The 20,827-nt window shown below is 51.1% G+C and overlaps 1 protein-coding gene across 6 annotated transcripts in view; it reads left to right on the forward strand.

The window, feature by feature from the left end:
* Positions 1-20,827, forward strand: part of oxct1a (3-oxoacid CoA transferase 1a) — a 67,997-nt gene that overhangs the window by 39,888 nt on the left and 7,282 nt on the right. For 2 of the 6 annotated variants that reach the window (XM_059974254.1, XM_059974255.1), the window contains 3 exons: positions 8,295-8,384; positions 9,395-9,475; positions 20,380-20,481. In XM_059974254.1, the coding sequence (XP_059830237.1) occupies positions 8,295-8,384; positions 9,395-9,475; positions 20,380-20,481 (273 nt within the window). Of the gene's footprint in view, positions 1-4,597; positions 4,757-7,960; positions 8,195-8,238; positions 8,264-8,294; positions 8,385-9,394; positions 9,476-20,379; positions 20,482-20,827 lie in introns of those variants that run through there. The other 4 variants (XM_059974256.1, XM_059974258.1, XM_059974257.1 and 1 more) reach the window with 4 other exon arrangements.

Consider the following 20,827-nt stretch of genomic DNA (forward strand, 5'->3'; position numbering starts at 1 on the left):
ATTGTAGTGATGACTTGCAGCAGACTGAAAAGCTTGAGCTTGTTGATGTTAAGGAAGAGGATGTGCTGGAGCTTTTGGAAAGCATCAAGTTGGATAAATCGCTGGGACCGGATGAAATGTACCCCAGGCTACTGTGGGAGGCGAGGGAGGCGATTGCTGAGCCTCTGGCAATGATCTTTGCATCATCAATGGGGACGGGAGAGGTTCCAGAGGATTGGAGGGTTGCGGATGTTGTTCCTTTATTCAAGAAATGCAGTAGATATAGCCCAGGAAATTATAGACCAGTGAGTCTTACCTCAGTGGTTGGTAAATTGATGGAGAGGATCCTGAGAGGCAGGATTTATGAACATTTAGAGAGGTATAATATAATTAGGAATAGTCAGCATGGCTTTGTCAAAGGCAGGTCGTGCCTTACGAGCCTGATTGAATTTTTTGAGGATGTGACTAAATACATTGATGAAGGAAGAACAGTAGATGTGTGTATGGATTTCAGCAAGGCATCTGATAAGGTACCCCATGCAAAGCTTATTGGGAAAGTAAGGAGGCATGGGATCCAAGGGGACATTGCTTTGTTGATCCAGAATTGCCCACAGAAGGCAAAGAGTGGTTGTAGACAGGTCATATTCTGCATGGAGGTCGGTGACCAGTGGTGTGCCTCAGGGATCTGTTCTGCAACCCTTACTCTTTGTGGTTTTTATAAATGACCTGGATGAGGAGGTGGAGGGATGGGCTAGTAAGTTTGCTGATGACACAAAGGTTGGAGGTGTTGTGGATAGTGTGGAGGGCTGTCAGAGGTTACAGTGGGACATTGATAGGATGCAAAACTGGGCTGAGAAGTGGCAGATGGTGTTCAACCCAGATAAGTGTGAAGTGGTTCATTTTGGTAGGTCAAACATGATGGCAGAATATAGTATTAATGGTAAGACTCGGCAGTGTGGAGGATCAGAGGAATCTTGGGGTCTGAGTCCATAGGACACTCAAAGCAGCTGTGCAAGTTGACTCTGTAGTTAAGAAGGCATACGGTGTATTGGCCTTCATCAATCGTGGGATTGAATTTAGGAGCTGAGAGGTAATGTTGCAGCTATATAGGACCCTGGTCAGACCCTACTTGGAGTGCTGTGCTCAGTTCGGGTCGCCTCACTACAGGAAGGATGTGGAAACCATAGAAAGGGTGCAGAAAAGATTTACAAGGATGTTGCCTGGATTGGGGAGCATGCCCTATGAGAATAGGTTGAGTGAATTCGGCCTTTTCTCTTTGGAACGAAGGAGGATGAGAGGTGAACTGATAGAGGTGTATAAGATGATGAGAGGTATTGATCGTGTGGATAGTCAGAGGCTTTTTCCCAGGGCTGAAATGGTTGCTACAAGAGGACACAGGTTTAAGGTGCTGGGGAGTAGGTACAGAGGAGATGTCAGGGTTAAGTTTTTTACTCGGAGTGTGGTGAGTGTGTGGAATGGACTACCGGCAATGGTGATGGAGGCGGATACTATAGGGTCTTTTAAGAAGCTTTTAGATAGGTCTAGTAATTTCTAAGGTAGAGACATGTTTGGCTCAAATTTGTGGGCTGAAAGGCCTGTGTTGTGCTGTAGATTTTTTTATGTTTCTATGTATTAGTGTTCTGTTTTCTGTATTTCATTTAAGTACATAATTTGTTCCTCAGTTAAATAGTAGTTTGTCTTTTTATACTTTAACTATTTCCTTGGAACTTCAGCTAACTGGGACAGCTGCTTAATTGGGCTAAAAGCTCCTGGTGTCTCAACTAACTAGAATCCACTGTATATAAAGTGTACAGTAAGTACAATAAGGAATATATACTGGGCTTTACAATAAGGAATGTATACTTCAAAAACAACCTGGGCTGTGGATCTAATCCTGCACCCCTCAGTACACTGGCGTTTATCATCCAGTACAGTAAGGTAGAGGTACAACGAGAAAACTGCAGGACTGTCACAGGGACATTGGGACAGACAACACACAGAATATAAATTGCACAAACCCTGTCCGTACGGTGGCCAAGGACAGACTGTGCAACACGATGACATGATCAAAGTGCATCGCAGTATTCCATTGTGTTTGGAATCAGAATTAAATTTATTATCACTGATATTTGTGGCAGTAGTGCAGTGCAGTTGATAACATTTCTATACATTATAAAAAATAAATGAATAATGTCGATAGCAAGGAGTAATTAGGTTGGTTCAGTGGCTGTTCTGGAACCTGATGGTGTGGGTAGGGTCAGAACCATTCAGGAAACTTCTGGAACCTGATTGTTATAGGGACTGTACCAGAAACTGGCTGGAGATTTGAGACGGGAAAGGTGAATTGTACCTGAAACCAGCCAGGCAGGGGAGACGGGAAAGGTGAATTGTATCTGAAACCGGCCAGGCAGGGGAGACGGGAAAGGTGAATTGTACCTGAAACCGGCCAGGCAGGGGAGACGGGAAAGGTGAATTGTATCTGAAACCGGCCAGGCAGGGGAGACGGGAAAGGTGAATTGTATCTGAAACCGGCCAGGCAGGGGAGACGGGAAAGGTGAATTGTATCTGAAACCGGCCAGGCAGGGGAGACGGGAAAGGTGAATTGTACCTGAAACCGGCCAGGCAGGGGAGACGGGAAAGGTGAATTGTATCTGAAACCGGCCAGGCAGGGGAGACGGGAAAGGTGAATTGTATCTGAAACCGGCCAGGCAGGGGAGACGGGAAAGGTGAATTGTACCTGAAACCGGCCAGGCAGGGGAGACGGGAAAGGTGAATTGTATCTGAAACCGGCCAGGCAGGGGAGACGGGAAAGGTGAATTGTACCTGAAACCGGCCAGGCAGGGGAGACGGGAAAGGTGAATTGTACCTGAAACCGGCCAGGCAGGGGAGACGGGAAAGGTGAATTGTACCTGAAACCGGCCAGGCAGGGGAGACGGGAAAGGTGAATTGTATCTGAAACCGGCCAGACAGGGGAGACGGGAAAGGTGAATTGTACCTGAAACCAGCCAGGCAGGGGAGACGGGAAAGGTGAATTGTACCTGAAACTGGCCAGGCAGGGGAAAGCACAGGCTGTTTCACACAGTGACGGTGAGGCTGTGTTAGTGATAGGTGTTTGGACTCTGGTTTGCATTAAGATTATCAGAAATGGGCCAATGCTTCAGACAAACAGTCCCAGCTAGATCTGTGCGTTCGATCAGGCAGACAATCAAGGTTAGTTACAGTGAGACACAGAACAAGAAGAAATGCTCCAAGGGAACACTTTGTCTGCAAACATTGCATTGTGGCGGGAACTGGATCCAGAAGGGATGTTGAAGGATTAATCCTGTTGGAAGCGGTACAGACTGTGGAAGGATCCCCAGTTTCTGGCTGGCCTGTGACCCACTTCACCTCCCCATTCTCACTGACTGGCACCAACAGTCTGCCCGCCATCAAGGATCTATATACAGAAAGGTGTTGGAAAAGGGCCAGTGCTAGTATGAAAGATCCCATCCACCCTGCTCATGGACTGTCCCACTCCCTTCAGGGAAGAGGTTGTGTAGCAACCACACCAGGAACACCAGCCTGAAAAACAGTCACTTTTCCCCAGCAGTGAGGCTGATCAACACCTCCACCCACTAACCCCCCCCCCCCCCCCAACACCGCCAACCACCCTTACTTTATCATTTCCTGTCAGTCCCCTTGTGTACAGACACTCCTGTGCCTCGGGTCACTTCACTTTATACAGTCAATCTATGCGCAACCCTCTCACCGGGGCTCGTACACCAACTCGGCTCGCTAGCCAAGTCTGCCTACAGCCACGTGACCCAGCAGTGTGAAGGTCACCTTTCCTGAGCAATACCCGTCTAGGGTCGGTATGATTTGGGGTTCAACTAAACAGGAACATCAGGATGTTCTGATTAATGGAACCTCGATTCGAGTGAGTGCTGCTTAAATACTGGCCATACACAGTTACTGGTAGCCCAGAAATGACAGGTCGTACACCAGTGTAAAATCATAAAGGAAGTATACTTACCAATTTTCAACTTTATCAAACAGTTACCAGAAAGAAAGAAGGGCTAATTACAGTTCAACCAGTGGAAATATGCACATAAATGTTGGAGCTCGTTTCTGTAGTCACTGTGTATCACGTCACTCACAGCACTGAATTCTCATTGCCAACCGCAGGGAGAACTTCCCTTCTTAGAATCCTCCAACTCACAAAGCAGTCCTTGGATTAGGGCCTCCCTTCAGATGGGACCCTCCAGGTGTCTTCTCTCTGCATCTCCCACCAAAAGACCAGGGATCAGACTACTGTCCTCTGGAAGTCTGTCCTGCCCAGCACTGTCAGATGTTCCACTGTGCGGAAAGTTATGGCACATACCAAGACAACCCCGATTGGCTGACAGCGCGTTCCTGAGTTAGACAACATGGCTCCTAATTTTTAGCTGAAGCTAAAACACTCTTACTAGCAGAACACATTGCTTATGTAGCAAACAGCTGCAATGAAAATACCTCACAGCTTGGCAGTAGGAATCTTAACCAGGGTACATTTATAAATAAGCTATCTTGTGTGTTTATCTTATTTTACTTTTTTTTTGGTGTGCTGCACCGTATCTGGAATAACGATAATTTCAATCAGAAGCAACAGAAGATCTGCAGATGCTGGAAATCTGAGCAACACACTCAAAATGCTGGAGGAACTCAGCAGGCTGGGCAGCATCCATGGAAAAGAGTGCGGTCAACGTTTCAGGCCGAGACCCTCTGCAGGGCTGGAAAAAAGAAAAGATGAGGGGTCAGAGTAAGTAGGTTGGGGAGGGAAGGAGAAACAGAAGGTGGTAGATGAAATTGGGAGGGAGGAAGGGTGAAGTAAAGAGCTGGAAATTTGATTGGTGGAGGAGATACGGGGCTGGAGATGGGGGAATCTTATAGGAGAGGCCGAGGAAGAAAAAGTGGGAGGAGCACCAGAGGGAGTTGATGGGCAGGCAAGGAGATAAGGTGAGAAAGGGGAAAGGGAACGCAGAATGGTGAAGGGGGGGGGGCGCATTACCAAAAGTTTGAGAAATCAGTGTTCATGCCATCAGGTTGGAGGCTACCCAGACAGAATATAAGGTGTTGTTCCTCCAACCTGAGTGTGGCCTCATCACGACAGTAAAGATCACCCTGGATTGATAGACCGGAATGGGAACGGAAAGTGGAGTTAAAATAGATGGCCACTGGGAGATCCTGCTTTTCCTAGTACGCGGAGCATAAGGGTCTTGCCAATATACAGGAAGGCACACTGGGAGCACCGGACAGTATATGACCCCACCAGACTCTCGGGTGACGTGTCACCTCACTGTTTAGTAGTGAGGGATAAGGTGTAGCACTTGTTCCACTTGCAAGGGTAAGGGCCAGGAGGGAGATCAGTGGGGAGGGATGAATGGACAAGGGAGTCGCATAGGGAGCGATTCCCTGCAGAGTTTTGGGAGGGGGGTGGGGGAAGATGTGATGGGATCCAGTTGGAGATGGTGTAAGTTGCAGAGAGTTGTGTGCTGGATGTGGAGGCTGGTGGGGAGGTAGGGGAGGACAAGAGGAACCCTATCCCTGGTAGGGTGGCGGGAGATGGGGTGAGAGTAGACATGAGTGACGTGGAGGAGATGCGTTTGAGGACAGTGTTGATGATGGAGGAAGGGAAGCCCCTTTCTTTGAAAAAAGAATTCCTTCGTTCTGGAATGAAAAGCCTCATCCTGAGAGCAGGTGAAGTGGAGTTGGTGGCATTGACAGAAGGGGATAGTGTTTTTACAAATAACAGGGTGGGGAGAGTTATAGTCCAGGTAGCTGTGAGAGTCTGTGGATATCAGTGGTTAAGCTGTCTCCAGAGATAGAGACAGTGAGATCAAGAAAGGGGAGGGAGGTATTGCCAATGGACCAGCTAAATTTGAGGACAGGGTGGAAGTTGGAGGCAAAGTTGGTGAAATCGAGAAGCTCCACATGGTTTTAAGGAACAGTACCAATACAGTTGTCGATGTAGGAAAAGTTGGAGTGTGATAGCAGTGTAGACTGTTTCATGTAGCTGACAAAAAGGCAGGCATAGCTGGGCCATGCACCTTATATTCTGTCTGGGTAGCCTCCAACCTGATGCCATAAACATCAATTTCTCAAACTTCTGTTATTGCCCCCACCCCGACGACCCCCTTTCATCTTATCTCTTTACCTGCCCATTACCTCCCTCTGGTGTTCCTCCCCCCTTTTCTTTCTTCCAAGGCCTTCTGTCCTCTCCAATCAGATTCCCCCTTCTCCACTCTGTATCTCTTTCGCCAATCAACTTCCCCACTCTTTACTTCACCCTTACCCCCCCACCACAGTTTCACCTATCACCTTGTGCTTCTTCCTCCACACCCCCCACCTTTGTACTCTGACTTCTCACCTTTCGTCTTCCTCCAGCCCTGGTGAAGGGTCTCGGCCTGAAACGTCAGCTGTTTGCTCTTTCCTGACCTGCTGAGTTCTGTGTGTCCGTCCATTTTTCATCTGCTTTACACTTGTGTATTGGAAATGACATTAAACAACCTTGAATCTTGAACTTGAAGTTGGTGTGAAGCGATCACCCTGTGAGAGGCATGGAGCCCCCCCCCCCCCCCCTCCCTCCATCAGTGTGCTCGTCCTGCCCGGTGGGTGTGCGTGCATCTGGCTGACGTCCCCCCGGTCAGTGTGCTCGTCCTGCCCGGTGGGTGTGCGTGCATCTGGCTGACATTCTCCCCGGTCAGTGTGCTCATCCTGCCCAGTGGGTGTTCGTGCATCTGGCTGACGATCTCCCCCGGTCAGTGTGCTTGTCCTGCCCGGTGGGTGTGCGTGCATCTGGCTGACGTTCCCCCGGTCAGTGTGCTCGTCCTGCCCAGTGGGTGTGCGTGCATCTGGCTGACGATCTCCCCCGGTCAGTGTGCTTGTCCTGCCCAGTGGGTGTGCGTGCATCTGGCTGACGATCTCCCCCGGTCAGTGTGCTCGTCCTGCCCAGTGGGTGTGCGTGCATCTGGCTGACGATCTCCCCCGGTCAGTGTGCTCGTCCTGCCCAGTGGGTGTGCGTGCATCTGGCTGACAATCCCCCCGGTCAGTGTGCTTGTCCTGCCCAGTGGATGTGCGTGCATCTGGCTGACGATCTCCCCCGGTCAGTGTGCTCATCCTGCCAGGTGGGTGTGCGTGCATCTGGCTGACGTCCCCTTTCTGCTGCAGTACAATCTCTGCGGGTCACACTCTCCCTCCTGCCGTGAATTTGGCACCCCTTCCAGGTATTGTTCCGTTGTTCCATGAGATAAGGTTTATTTTTAGTTCCTGTCACGCCCCTGTATTGAGAGCACGGGAGCAGTTTCCAGCCCACTGCAACTGATTTCTGAAACGACATTGCACTACCTCACTATTTTCTTCTCTTTTTGCATGACTTAGTTTTTAATTCAGTAACTGATAGTGATACGTGCTGCAATGTTCCACTGCCTCAAAACAACAAATTTCACAACATATGCTGGTGAAATTGAACCAGATTCTGATGTGGAGAACATCACAGCTCAATGCAGGCCTGTCGGCCCACAACCTTCTAACCTACTCTAACCCATCCCTCCATTTTTCTATCATCCCAATGTCCTTAATCTCCCTCTCCCATCACCCCTGGCACTCCTTCCATGCACTCACCACTGTCAGTGCTAATAAAAAGAAAACTTGCCTCTGACATCCTGCAGCCCCTTTCTGTTACAGGGGCTGATGGTGAAGGGAGTGGCTGGACAGGGCTAACGTGTCCCTTTCTGTTACAGGGGCTGATGGTGAAGGGAGTGGCTGGACAGGGCTAACGTGTCCCTTTCTGTTACAGGGGCTGATGGTGAAGGGAGTGGGTGGACAGGGCTAACGTGTCCCTTTCTGTTACAGGGGCTGATGGTGAAGGGAGTGGGTGGACAGGGCTGACGTGTCCCTTTCTGTTACAGGGGCAGATGGTGAAGGGAGTGGGTGGACAGGGCTGACGTGTCCCTTTCTGTTACAGGGGAAGATGGTGAAGGGAGTGGGTGGACAGGGCTAACGTGTCCCTTTCTGTTACAGGGGCTGATGGTGAAGGGAGTGGGTGGACAGGGCTGACGTGTCCCTTTCTGTTACAGGGGCAGATGGTGAAGGGAGTGGGTGGACAGGGCTGACGTGTCCCTTTCTGTTACAGGGGAAGATGGTGAAGGGAGTGGGTGGACAGGGCTAACGTGTCCCTTTCTGTTACGGGAAGATGGTGAAGGGAGTGGGTGGACAGGGCTAACGTGTCCCTTTCTGTTACAGGGGAAGATGGTGAAGGGAATGGGTGGACAGGGCTAACGTGTCCCTTTCTGTTACAGGGGAAGATGGTGAAGGGAATGGGTGGGGCAATGGACCTGGTGGCCAGCGCTGATACCAAGGTGGTGGTTACCATGGAGCACACCGCAAAGGTGAGAACAGCGAGTCCGTCGAGCCTGTGCCCCACTGCGCCTGAGCCCGTTTGGTCACCGCTGGCCAGCCTGTAAAACACTGCAGCAGAGAAACAGGCCCTTTGGCCCAACCAGTCCATGCTGTACTGTTGTTCTGCCTGCATCTGGACCATAGCCCTCCCATCCGATCCAATGCACCGCGTTATCATCCGGATCTCTAATACGGATGGTTATATTTTATATTGGGCGGTCACTGCCATGCTATTATACGCCCCTCCCGCGGGTGCACGTGTGTTTCCTCCCACGTTCCAAAGACATACCAGTCAGTCGGTTAATTGGTTGTTGTAAATGGTACTATCATTAGGATGGGGTTAAATGGGTGAATTGCTGGATAGCACGGTTCAGAGAGCCTGAAGGGCCTGCTCCGCACTCTACCTCTAAGTAAATGTCTGTCGAGCCACTCAACGTGACGGGGGGGGGGGGGGGGGGGGTCAGAACTGTACCCACCAGGTATCTGTGGTGCTCACTTGTGCTAATGCTGTCATAGACTGCAGACAAGATCAAGATATATCCAAAGAGACAGGCCCTTTGGTCCATCTCATTCATGCTGACCAATACGTCCCATTCAAGGTGTATCATTTGCCAGCCTTTGGCCCTTAGCCTTCAAACCCTTCACGGTCCGCGGACCTGTCCGGGCGCCTTTGAAGATGTTTTTGTGTCTGCCTCAACCGCAGAGATACTGCCCATTATGGATGCAGAGGGTGTGTGTCCGTTGGGTTGGGGGTGTGAGAGGGTGTGGGTGGGGAGAGATTTAAAAAAAGTACCAGTTACCCCTCAGATTCCTGTTAAGTTTCTCCCTTTCCCCCTCTAATTTCTGCTTTGTGCCCCTCAGGCTGGCTGTCTACCCCTCAGGGCTTGGCCAGCTTGCGCTGTGGTGGTGCTGGACAATGATGTCCCCCTCCCCTCTTGGCTGTCTGCTGTAGAACAGGATTCCCAGTGACTGCCAACTAACAACACGGTCTGTCTCACAGGGTGGAGTTCACAAGATCCTGGAGAAGTGTACGTTACCTCTCACTGGCAAGCGCTGTGTCAACCGCATCATCACAGAGAAGGTGAGTCAGACTCCACGGGGATGTGGATGGCAGTGCTTTCAGCACTGGAGGAGGAGAAGGCCTGTAACTGGGGAAGGTGCTGTCCAATGATAGTGCAGGGCTGGTGATAGATTGATTTGGAAATCTGGTATGCAACATGGTAGTGTAGCACCTCACGTAACGCTTTATAGCGCTAGTGATCATGGTTCAGTTCTGTAAGGAGTTCATGCGTTCTCTCCACAACCACGTGGGTTTCCTCCGGGTGCTCTGGTTTCCTCTCAAGTTTCAAAGATGTTGAGGTTGTCATAGCCTGGGGAGGTGGTGGGGACAAAAATCCCAATGGTGTGTGGCTCAAGTAGTCTCAGGCAACCAAGTCCAACTCGTGTCTGGCTTAGCTACGAAACCTAGTGGGACCTTTCCCTGCTGATAGGAGAAAGGATAAAGGCAGGTTAATGATGTCTTAAAACCGCCCTCTTTGGTTAGATGGGCCTCGTCAGCTATGCTTGGCAGTTCATCCAGGGGAAGGGTGTACCTCCCAGGGTATAGACACGATGTAGTCATAAAGGCTGAGGATGTACCAGATGAGGTATAGACACGAGATTCTGCTGGTGCTGGAGATCCAGAGCAACACACACAAAATGTGGGCTGAACTCAGCGGGTCAGGCACTGTCAATGGAGATAAATAAATTGTTGATATTTCAGGCTGAGAATCCTTCATCAGGACTGAGAAGGAAGAGAGGAAAACAAAGTGTGGGGGGGGAGGAGTACAAACTAACATGTAATGAGTGAGTCTAATTTGAGGAGGGTTTGTAGGTTAGGGGGGGAGTGGTGAGGAGCCAGGAGGGTAATGGGACTCAGAGTATAGGTAGGAGAGTGGCTGTATGATTGTGAGGAGCCAGGAGGAGAAGCTTTGGCAGTGAAGGGGCTTTCTGAGATGGAGGGGGCTTCTGTGACTGGGCCTGAGGTGTTTGTATTCTGCCCCAATGCTGCGTGGTTTAGCAGATGGCGTAGGAGTCACCACCTCATCCTCTTCCCCTCACCCATGCGTTACCGGAGTGTTACATGGAGAGGCTGAGGCTCTGCCCCTTTAAGAACTGCACGGGTGGGGAGGCTGCCAGCTTTGCAACATCTGATAAAGCCATTTCAGTGGAACATGACCTGCAATGCTGCGGTTAAACCCAGTGACCCTGTGCACGGCAGAAACAATCCCCGTCCCCTCGTTCACATATGCCCACGTCCTGTCCCCACCCCCATGCAGCCCCTTCCCCACCGCCCCTCCCCCTAGTGGCTCACTTCCCCTCCTCTGTCATGGGCACGTCATAGCACCAAGTACTGATCCACACTCTAAGCTTATCCACTTTGTTCATAATACTCCACGCATTAAAATAGACACATTTCAAACCATCAGTCTGAGTGCGTCCCTTCTCTATCACCTGCCTATCTCACACTGTCTCCAAGCTTTCTCTGTTTGTGAACCAATACCCCCTTCCTCCATTGCTTCAGTTCGGTTCCCACCCCCCCAGCAATTCTAGTTTAAACTCTCCCCAATAGCCTTAGCAAACCTTTCCACCAGGATATTGGTCCCTCACAGATTCAAGTGCTTTTTGTACAGGTCACACCTGCCCCAAAAGAGGTCCCAATGATCCAGAAATCTGAATCCCTGCCCCCTGCTCCAATCCCTCAGCCACGCATTTCCTCCACCTCAATCTATTCCTGTACTCACTGCCACGTGGCACAGGCAGTAATCCTGAGATGCCTACCTTTGCGGTCCTGCTTCTCAGCTTCCTTCCTAACTCCCTGTAGTCTGCTTTCAGGACCACCTCCCTTTCCCTACCAGTGTCATTGGTACCAATATGTACTACGACCTCTCACTGCTCTCCTTCCCACTTCAGGATATCGTGGACGCGATAAGAAACGTCCTGGACCCTGGCACCTGGGAGGCAAACTACCGTCCACGTTTCTTTCCTGCATCCAGAGAATAACCTGTCTGACCGCCTAACTATAGAATCCCCTATCACTGCTGCCATCCTCTTCCTTTCCCTACCCTTCTGAGCCACAGGGCCGGACTCTGTGCCAGAGGCGTGACCACTGTCGCTTCCCCCGGAAGGCTGTTCCTCCCAACAGTACTCAAACAGGAGTACTTATTGTTAAGGGGTACAGCCACAGGGGTTCTCCCTGTATCTGACTCTTGCCCTTCCCTCTCCTGACTGTTACCCACCTGTCTGTTTCCCGAGGCCTCGGTGTGACAACCTGCCTACAGCTCCTCTCTATCACCTCCTCACCCCCTCTGACCAGACGAAGGTCATCGAGCTGCATCTCCAGTTCTCTAACACGGTTGCTAAGAAGCTGCAGCTTGACATACCTGGTGCAGATGCGGCCGTCCAAGAGGCTGGGAGACTCCCATACTCCTCACATCTGACACCGAGTACAGAACACCGGCCTCACACACATACTTCCTGTCTGTATTCTACACAGGTAACCTATCTTGTGTTGTCGCTGAAGCCCCATTGAACCCAAACCCTCCTACTCTGTCACCCACTCCTCCAGTGCCTGCTCTGTAAAGTTGTCTCCTTTTAAACTCTTCTCGCTGTTCCAACTGGCTGACTTCCACGTGTTTGCGCAGTCATGCCTCTATCAGACCACTGAAGAAATTCTTATTCTGGTTTCTCCCCCTTCCTTTCCAGTCCTGAAGAAGGGTCTCAGCCTGAAACATCAGCTGTTTATTTCCATAGAAGCTGCCCGACTTGCTGAGTTCCTGCGGCATTTTGTGTGTTTTGTTCCGGATTTCCAGCTGAAGGGCTCCTTCCTGTGCTGGAGTGTGCTCTGCAACTCAAGACAAGCCCATAACTCACAAAGCTGCAGTTTCTGTCTGTTTCTGCTCCACGAGCCCTCGGGTCCACGAGTACCAGGGTTAGACATCGGAGTACCAAGGTCGGAGGTCAATGCATGGAGGTCAGAATCCTGGGAGGCCCCATGTCTGCGGGTTTGAATCCAAGACCAAGGACTGGTGGTGAAGGCGGTCTGTCCTGGATTGGCGATGTGTCTCAGGGGAAAAGGGGTTTGTTGAGCTGCTTGCATCATTCTGCTGAACATCGTGGGCGTGCGATGTTGGTGCCAGAATATGTGGAGATACATCCTCGTGTTGGGTTGTTAACGCTAATGGTACATTTCACTGTGTTTCGATGCAAACGTGATAAAATCAGAATCTCTCCGTAACCTTTGACACCCTGACCAACTATGAACCTCTCTGCTTTAAATGTGCCCCATGACTCGGCCTCCACAGCCATTCGTGGCAACGAGTTCCACAGATCCTTTGAGTCTAGGACAAGAGGGCACAGCCTCAGGATAGAGGGACGTCCATTTAAAACAGATGTGGAGAAATTTCTTTACCCAGAGGGTGGTGAATTTGTGGACTTTATTAGCACAGGCAGCTGTGGAGGCCAGGTCAGTGGGTGTATTTAAGGCAGAGATTGATAGGTTCTTGACTGGACATGGCACTAAAGGTTACGGTGAGAGGGCTGGGAATGGGCTGAGGAGGAATAAATTGGATCAGCCATGATTGGATGGTGGAGCAGGTGGCTCAATTCTGCTCCATTGTCTTAGGTAGATTGGTAAAGTTTGCTCTGCATGTGGTCCATGGAGATCACTTCCTCACATCCATACACTGCTGTGGTAGTAGGGAAGACAGTAACAGAATGCAGAATAAAGTGAAGACCTACAGAGCAGGTAGACCATAAGATATAGGAGCAGAAGTAGGCCATTCAACCCATCTCAGTAATGCTAAAGGTCACAATGACGATGGAAGGGTAGCTTTATTTGTCACACGTCCATCAAAGCAGAGTGAAATGTGTATTTCTGTCAATGGCCAACACGGTCCGGGACCCCACGGTCCTGGGGGGCAGGCAGCTCGCTCACGTCACAACACCATCCAGTGCCCACGACTTGCTAACTCTAACCCATAGGCCTTTGGACTGTGGCAGGAAACTGGAGCACTCAAAGAAACCCACGTGGTCACAGAGAGAACGTACAGACAGCAGCGGGAATTGAACACATCACTGGCACTGCTAAGTGTTACACTAATGCTAAACTAAGGAGCTCTCCAGGTAGGTTGTGAAGTCAAGAGTCTCTCTTGTCAGAATAGGGAACTGTTCAGTCTTCTCACAGACAAGAGAAAACCTAGAGATGCTGGAAATCCGAGGAACACACACAAAATGCTGGAGGAACTCGCAAGCCAGGCAGCTTCTATGGAGGAAAAAAAAAGTACAGTCGATGTTACGGGCCGAGAGCATTTGGCAGGACTGGAGAAAAAAGGGTGAGGAGCAGATTTAAAAGCTGGGGGTGGGGTGGGAGGGAGAGAGAAACACTAGGCAATGGGTGGAACCTGGAGGGGGAGAAATGAAGTAAAGAGCTAGGAAGTTGATTGGTGAAAGGGACACAAGGCTATGGAAGAAAGAGAAGGGGAGAGGAGCACCAGAGGGAGGCTGTAGGCAGATAATGAGGTAAGGTGAGAGAGGGAGAGGGGGTGAGAAATGATGGGGGATGTGGGGGGCATTACCGGAAGTTTGAGAAATAGATGTTCATGGCATCAGGTTGGAGGGTTCCCAAATGGAATACAAGATGTTGTTCCTCCAACCTAAGTGTGGCCGTATACCGACAGTGGAGGAGGCCATGGATGTACATAACGGAATAGGAAGTGGAATTAAAATGTGTGGCCACTGGGAGATCCCACTTGTTCTGGCAGACGGAGCGTAGATGCTCACAGAAGTGGTCTCCCAACCTACATCAGGGCTCACGGATATACAGGAGCCCTCACCAGAATTGGTGTATGACCCCAGCAGACTCACAGGTGAAGTGTTGCCTCTCCTGGAAGTACTATTTAGGGTCCTGAATGGTAGTGAGGGAGGTGGTGTAGCGGAAGGTGTAGCATTTGTTCCGCTTGCAAGGATAAGTGCCAGGAGGAGAATCAGTGGGGAGGGACTAATGGACAAAGGAGTTGCGTAGGGAGTGATCACTGCGGGAAGCGGGGGGAGGGAAAGATGTGTTTAGCGATGGAATCCCATTGAAGGTAGCAGAAGAGAGAATTATGTGCTGGACGCAATGTAAAGATGTGCTTTACACTTCACACGCTCTGGACCTTTTCAATGATTTCAGGTTCCCTGGCCTCCATTTTATTTTCACTATGGATGACCAGTCCCTATACACCTCCATCCCCCACCAGGAAGGCCTCAGAACTCTCCGTTTCTTTCTGGACACCTGACCCAACAAATTCCCTCCACCACCACTCTCCTGTGCCTAGTGGAACTCTTTGTCGCTCTCAATAACTTCTCCTTTGGCTCCTCCCACTTCTTTCAAACAAAGGGTGCAGCCATGGGCACTTGCATGGGTCCCAGCTATGCCTGCCTGTTTGTCAGCAAGCTCTTCATGGAATCACGCCACGGAGGAAACCACTGCTCTCCAAAAAAAAATTGGGGCACATCTCAAATTTGCAAAAGACCACCTGGATGTTCTACAGTGTTCTGTGGACAGATGAGACAGATGTTGAACTTGGGCAGAAATGCTCTCCAGTATGTTTGGAGGGGAAAGGGCACTGCACACCAACACCAAAACCTCATCCCAATTGTGAAACGTGGTGGAAGAAACAATCTGTTCCAAGCCTACACTGGCGACCGTCCTGCAGTTTTCTTAAACTACATCAACGACTGCATTGGTGCTGCTTCCTGCACCCGTGCTGAACTCATCAACTCCATCCACTTTGCCTCCAACTTCAACCCTACCCTCAAATTTACAACACCACCCTCCCCTTCCTCAATCTCACTGTCCCTGTCTCTGGAGACAGCTTATCCACTGATGTCTGTTATATACCCACTCTCACAGCTCTGTAGACTGTATCTCTTCCCAACCTGTAAGTTGTTTAAAAAAAAAATGGCATCCCCTCTCTCAATTCCACTATCTCCACTGCATCTGCTGTCAGGGTGAGGCTTTTCATTCTAGACCTAAGGAGATGTCCTCCTCCTTCAAAGAAAGGGGCTTCCTTTCCTCCATCAATGCTGCCCTCAACCGCACCTATTCCATTTCATGCACATCTGCTCTCACCCCATCCTCCCGCCACACTGAGGGATAGGGTTCATCTTGTCCTCGCCGACCAGCCTCGGCTCCGAGCACATAATTCTCCAAAACATCCACCACCTCCAACTAGATCCCACCACCAAACACATCTTTCCCTCACCCCTTCATTTTGTGCTTTCTGCAGGGATCGCTCCCTATACAACTCCCTTGTCCATATGTCCCTCCCTCCTGGCACATATCCTTGCAAGCGGAACAAATGCTACACCTGCCCCTACACCTCCTCTTTCACTACCATTCTGGGCCCCAAACAATCCTTCCAGGTGAAACATAGAAAACTAACAGCACAGTGCAGGCCATTCGGCCCACAAAGCTGTGCAGAACATTTCCTTACCTTAGAAATTACTAGGATTACTCATAGCCCTCTATTTTTCTGAGCTCCATGTATCCATCCAGGAGTCTCTTAAAAGACCCTATGGTATCCACCTCCACCTCCATTGCCGGCAGCCCATTCCATGCACTCGCCACTCTCTGAGTAAAAACTTTCCCCTGACATCTCCTCTGCTTCCAAACACCTTAAAACTATGCCCTCTTGTGCTAGCCATTTCAGCCCTGGGGAAAAGCCTCTGACTGTCCACATGATCAATGCCTCTCATCTTATACACCTCTATCAGGTCACCTCTCATCCTCTGTTGCTCCATCACTCAACCTGTCTTCATAAGGCATGGTCCCCAATCCAGGCAACATCCTTGTAAATCAACTCCGCACCCTTTCTATGGCTTCCACATCCTTCCTGTAGTGAGGTGACCACAACTGAGCATTATTATTACAACTTTCCAGAATCTCTCTCCCTATCTGGGTTATCGTGGTGGGAGATTTTAATTTCTCAAATATTAAATGGCATCTCCCCACCCCCTACATGGACTGCCCTCCACCCCCCCCCCCCCTCACTCCAACACAGGTCCCAAAGCCTCCAGGCTTCAGCCATTGGGATTCCAACCTCCCAGTTGCCTCACTGAGGCAGTGAGCAGTGTAGGGTGGTTTTTATCCTGGGGAGTGACTGGACAGTGTAGGGTGGTTGTTATCCTGGGGAGTGACTGGACAGTGTAGGGTGGTTGTTATCCTGGGGGATGACTGGACAGTGTAGGGTGGTTGTTATCCTGGGGGATGACTGGACAGTGTAGGGTGGTTGTTATCCTGGGGAGTGACTGGACAGTGTAGGGTGGTTGTTATCCTGGGGGATGACTGGACAGTGTAGGGTGGTTGTTATCCTGGGGAGTGACTGGGCAGTGTAGGGTGGTTGTTATCCTGGGGAGTGACTGGATAGTGTAGGGTGGTTGTCATCCTGGGGAATCACTGGACAGTGTAGGGTGGTTGTTATCCTGGGGAGTGACTGGGCAGTGTAGGGTGGTTGTCATCCTGGGGAATCACTGGACAGTGTAGGGTGGTTGTTATCCTGGGGAGTGACTGGACAGTGTAGGGTGGTTGTCATCCTGGGGGGTGACTGGACAGTGTAGGGTGGTTGTTATCCTGGGGAGTGACTGGGCAGTGTAGGGTGGTTGTTATCCTGGGGAGTGACTGGACAGTGTAGGGTGGTTGTTATCCTGGGGAGTGACTGGGCAGTGTAGGGTGGTTGTTATCCTGGGGAGTGACTGGGCAGTGTAGGGTGGTTTTTATCCTGGGGAGTGACTGGGCAGTGTAGGGTGGTTGTTATCCTGGGGGATGACTGGACAGTGTAGGGTGGTTGTTATCCTGGGGAGTGACTGGACAGTGTAGGGTGGTTGTTATCCTGGGGGATGACTGGACAGTGTAGGGTGGTTGTTATCCTGGGGAGTGACTGGGCAGTGTAGGGTGGTTGTTATCCTGGGGAGTGACTGGATAGTGTAGGGTGGTTGTCATCCTGGGGAATCACTGGACAGTGTAGGGTGGTTGTTATCCTGGGGAGTGACTGGGCAGTGTAGGGTGGTTGTCATCCTGGGGAATCACTGGGCAGTGTACGGTGGTTGGTATCCTGGGGAGTGACTGGACAGTGTAGGGTGGTTGTCATCCTGGGGGGTGACTGGACAGTGTAGGGTGGTTGTTATCCTGGGGAGTGACTGGATAGTGTAGGGTGGTTGTTATCCTGGGGAGTGACTGGACAGTGTAGGGTGGTTGTTATCCTGGGGAGTGACTGGGCAGTGTAGGGTGGTTTTTATCCTGGGGAATCACTGGACAGTGTAGGGTGGTTGTTATCCTGGGGAGTGACTGGGCAGTGTAGGGTGGTTGTTATCCTGGGGAATCACTGGGCAGTGTAGGGTGGTTGTTATCCTGGGGAGTGACTGGGCAGTGTAGGGTGGTTGTTATCCTGGGGAGTGACTGGACAGTGTAGGGTGGTTGTTATCCTGGGGAGTGACTGGGCAGTGTAGGGTGGTTGTTATCCTGGGGAGTGACTGGGCAGTGTAGGGTGGTTGTTATCCTGGGGAGTGACTGGGCAGTGTAGGGTGGTTGTTATCCTGGGGAGTGACTGGACAGTGTAGGGTGGTTGTTATCCTGGGGGGTGACTGGGCAATGTAGGGTGGTTGTTAACATGGGGAGTGACTGGGCAGTGTAGGGTGGTTGTTATCCTGGGGAGTGACTGGACAGTGTACGGTGGTTGTTATCCTGGGGGGTGACTGGACAGTGTAGGGTGGTTGTTATCCTGTGTAGTGACTGGACAGTGTAGGGTGATTGGTATCCTGTGTAGTGACTGGACAGTGTAGGGTGATTGGTATCCTGTGTAGTGACTGGACAGTGTAGGGTGATTGGTATCCTGTGTAGTGACTGGACAGTGTAGGGTGGTTGTTATCCTGGGGGGTGACTGGACAGTGTAGGGTGGTTGTTATCCTGTGTAGTGACTGGACAGTGTAGGGTGATTGGTATCCTGTGTAGTGACTGGACAGTGTAGGGTGATTGGTATCCTGTGTAGTGACTGGACAGTGTAGGGTGATTGGTATCCTGTGTAGTGACTGGACAGTGTAGGGTGGTTGTTATCCTGGGGGGTGACTGGACAGTGTAGGGTGGTTGTTATCCTGGGGAGTGACTGGACAGTGTAGGGTGGTTGTTATCCTGGGGGGTGACTGGACAGTGTAGGGTGGTTGTTATCCTGGGGGGTGACTGGACAGTGTAGGGTGGTTGTTATCCTGGGGAGTGACTGGACAGTGTAGGGTGGTTGTTATCCTGGGGGGTGACTGGACAGTGTAGGGTGGTTGTTATCCTGGGGGGTGACTGGACAGTGTAGGGTGGTTGTTATCCTGGGGGGTGACTGGACAGTGTAGGGTGGTTGTTATCCTGGGGGGTGACTGGACAGTGTAGGGTGGTTGTTATCCTGGGGGGTGACTGGACAGTGTAGGGAGGTTGTTATCCTGGGGAGTGACTGGACAGTGTAGGGTGGTTGTTATCCTGGGGGGTGACTGGGCAGTGTAGGGTGGTTGTTAACATGGGGAGTGACTGGGCAGTGTAGGGTGGTTGTTATCCTGTGGAGTGACTGGGCAGTGTAGGGTGGTTGTTATCCTGGGGGGTGACTGGGCAGTGTAGGGTGGTTGTTATCCTGGGGGGTGACTGGACAGTGTAGGGTGGTTGTTATCCTGGGGAGTGACTGGACAGTGTAGGGTGGTTGTTATCCTGGTGAGTGGTTGTTATCCTGGTGAGTGACTGGGCAGTGTAGGGTGGTTGTTATCCTGGGGAGTGACTGGACAGTGTAGGGTGGTTGTTATCCTGGGGAGTGACTGGACAGTGTAGGGTGGTTGTTATCCTGGGGGGTGACTGGACAGTGTAGGGTGGTTGTTAACATGGGGGGTGACTGGGCAGTGTAGGGTGGTTGTTATCCTGGGGAGTGACTGGACAGTGTAGGGTGGTTGTTATCCTGGGGGGTGACTGGACAGTGTAGGGTGGTTGTTATCCTGGGGAGTGACTGGACAGTGTAGGGTGGTTGTTATCCTGGGGAATCACTGGGCAGTGTAGGGTGGTTGTTATCCTGGGGGGTGACTGGACAGTGTAGGGTGGTTGTTAACATGGGGGGTGACTGGGCAGTGTAGGGTGGTTATCCTGGGGAGTGACTGGACAGTGTAGGGTGGTTGTTAACATGGGGGGTGACTGGACAGTGTAGGGTGGTTGTTATCCTGGGGAGTGACTGGACAGTGTAGGGTGGTTGTTATCCTGGGGAATCACTGGGCAGTGTAGGGTGGTTGTTATCCTGGGGAGTGACTGGGCAGTGTAGGGTGGTTGTTATCCTGGGGAGTGACTGGGCAGTGTAGGGTGGTTTTTATCCTGGGGAGTGACTGGACAGTGTAGGGTGGTTGTTATCCTGGGGAGTGACTGGACAGTGTAGGGTGGTTGTTATCCTGGGGAATCACTGGGCAGTGTAGGGTGGTTGTTATCCTGGGGAGTGACTGGGCAGTGTAGGGTGGTTGTTATCCTGGGGAATCACTGGACAGTGTAGGGTGGTTGTTATCCTGGGGAATCACTGGACAGTGTAGGGTGGTTGTTATCCTGGGGAGTGACTGGGCAGTGTAGGGTGGTTGTTATCCTGGGGAGTGACTGGACAGTGTAGGGTGGTTGTTATCCTGGGGAATCACTGGGCAGTGTAGGGTGGTTGTTATCCTGGGGAGTGACTGGGCAGTGTAGGGTGGTTGTTATCCTGGGGAGTGACTGGACAGTGTAGGGTGGTTGTTATCCTGGGGAGTGACTGGGCAGTGTAGGGTGGTTGTTATCCTGGGGAGTGACTGGGCAGTGTAGGGTGGTTGTTATCCTGGGGAGTGACTGGGCAGTGTAGGGTGGTTGGTATCCTGGGGAGTCACTGCACTCAATGGCTCTGTAAATGTGTGGATATGTTTTAAATGTTTCAGGCTGTCTTCGATGTTTGCAAGGACACGGGATTGACGCTGATTGAAGTGTTTGACGGTGTGACAGTGGATGAAATCCGGAAGTGCACTGGGTGTGATTTCAGTGTGAGTATTGATGACAGAGGCAGCTCTCTATGGGGTGGCCTCGGGCTCTTTCCCTGGGAGAGGAAACAGAATTCCACCCCCCCCCCCCCCCCACACTGGAAACATTACTCCACTGACACATCTTCTCCAAGCCCCAGGAGTGGGTGAGGAAAAGGCGGAGGAGGGTTTGGGCTGGGTCAGTGAATCATTGCCCTCCCGTGATGAAATTGCTGGGCTGGAAGGGCCTGTTCTACACCACATCTCTGACTGAATGGAGGGAGCAGGGGTGAAGATTAGCTTTATTGGTCACATACATTGAAACGGTGAAAGGTGTCATTGGTATCAGTGACCAGCACTGAGGTTGTGC

The sequence above is a fragment of the Hypanus sabinus genome, chromosome 7 (assembly GCF_030144855.1).
Source record: "Hypanus sabinus isolate sHypSab1 chromosome 7, sHypSab1.hap1, whole genome shotgun sequence".
In the NCBI taxonomy this organism is placed as follows: domain Eukaryota; kingdom Metazoa; phylum Chordata; class Chondrichthyes; order Myliobatiformes; family Dasyatidae; genus Hypanus; species Hypanus sabinus.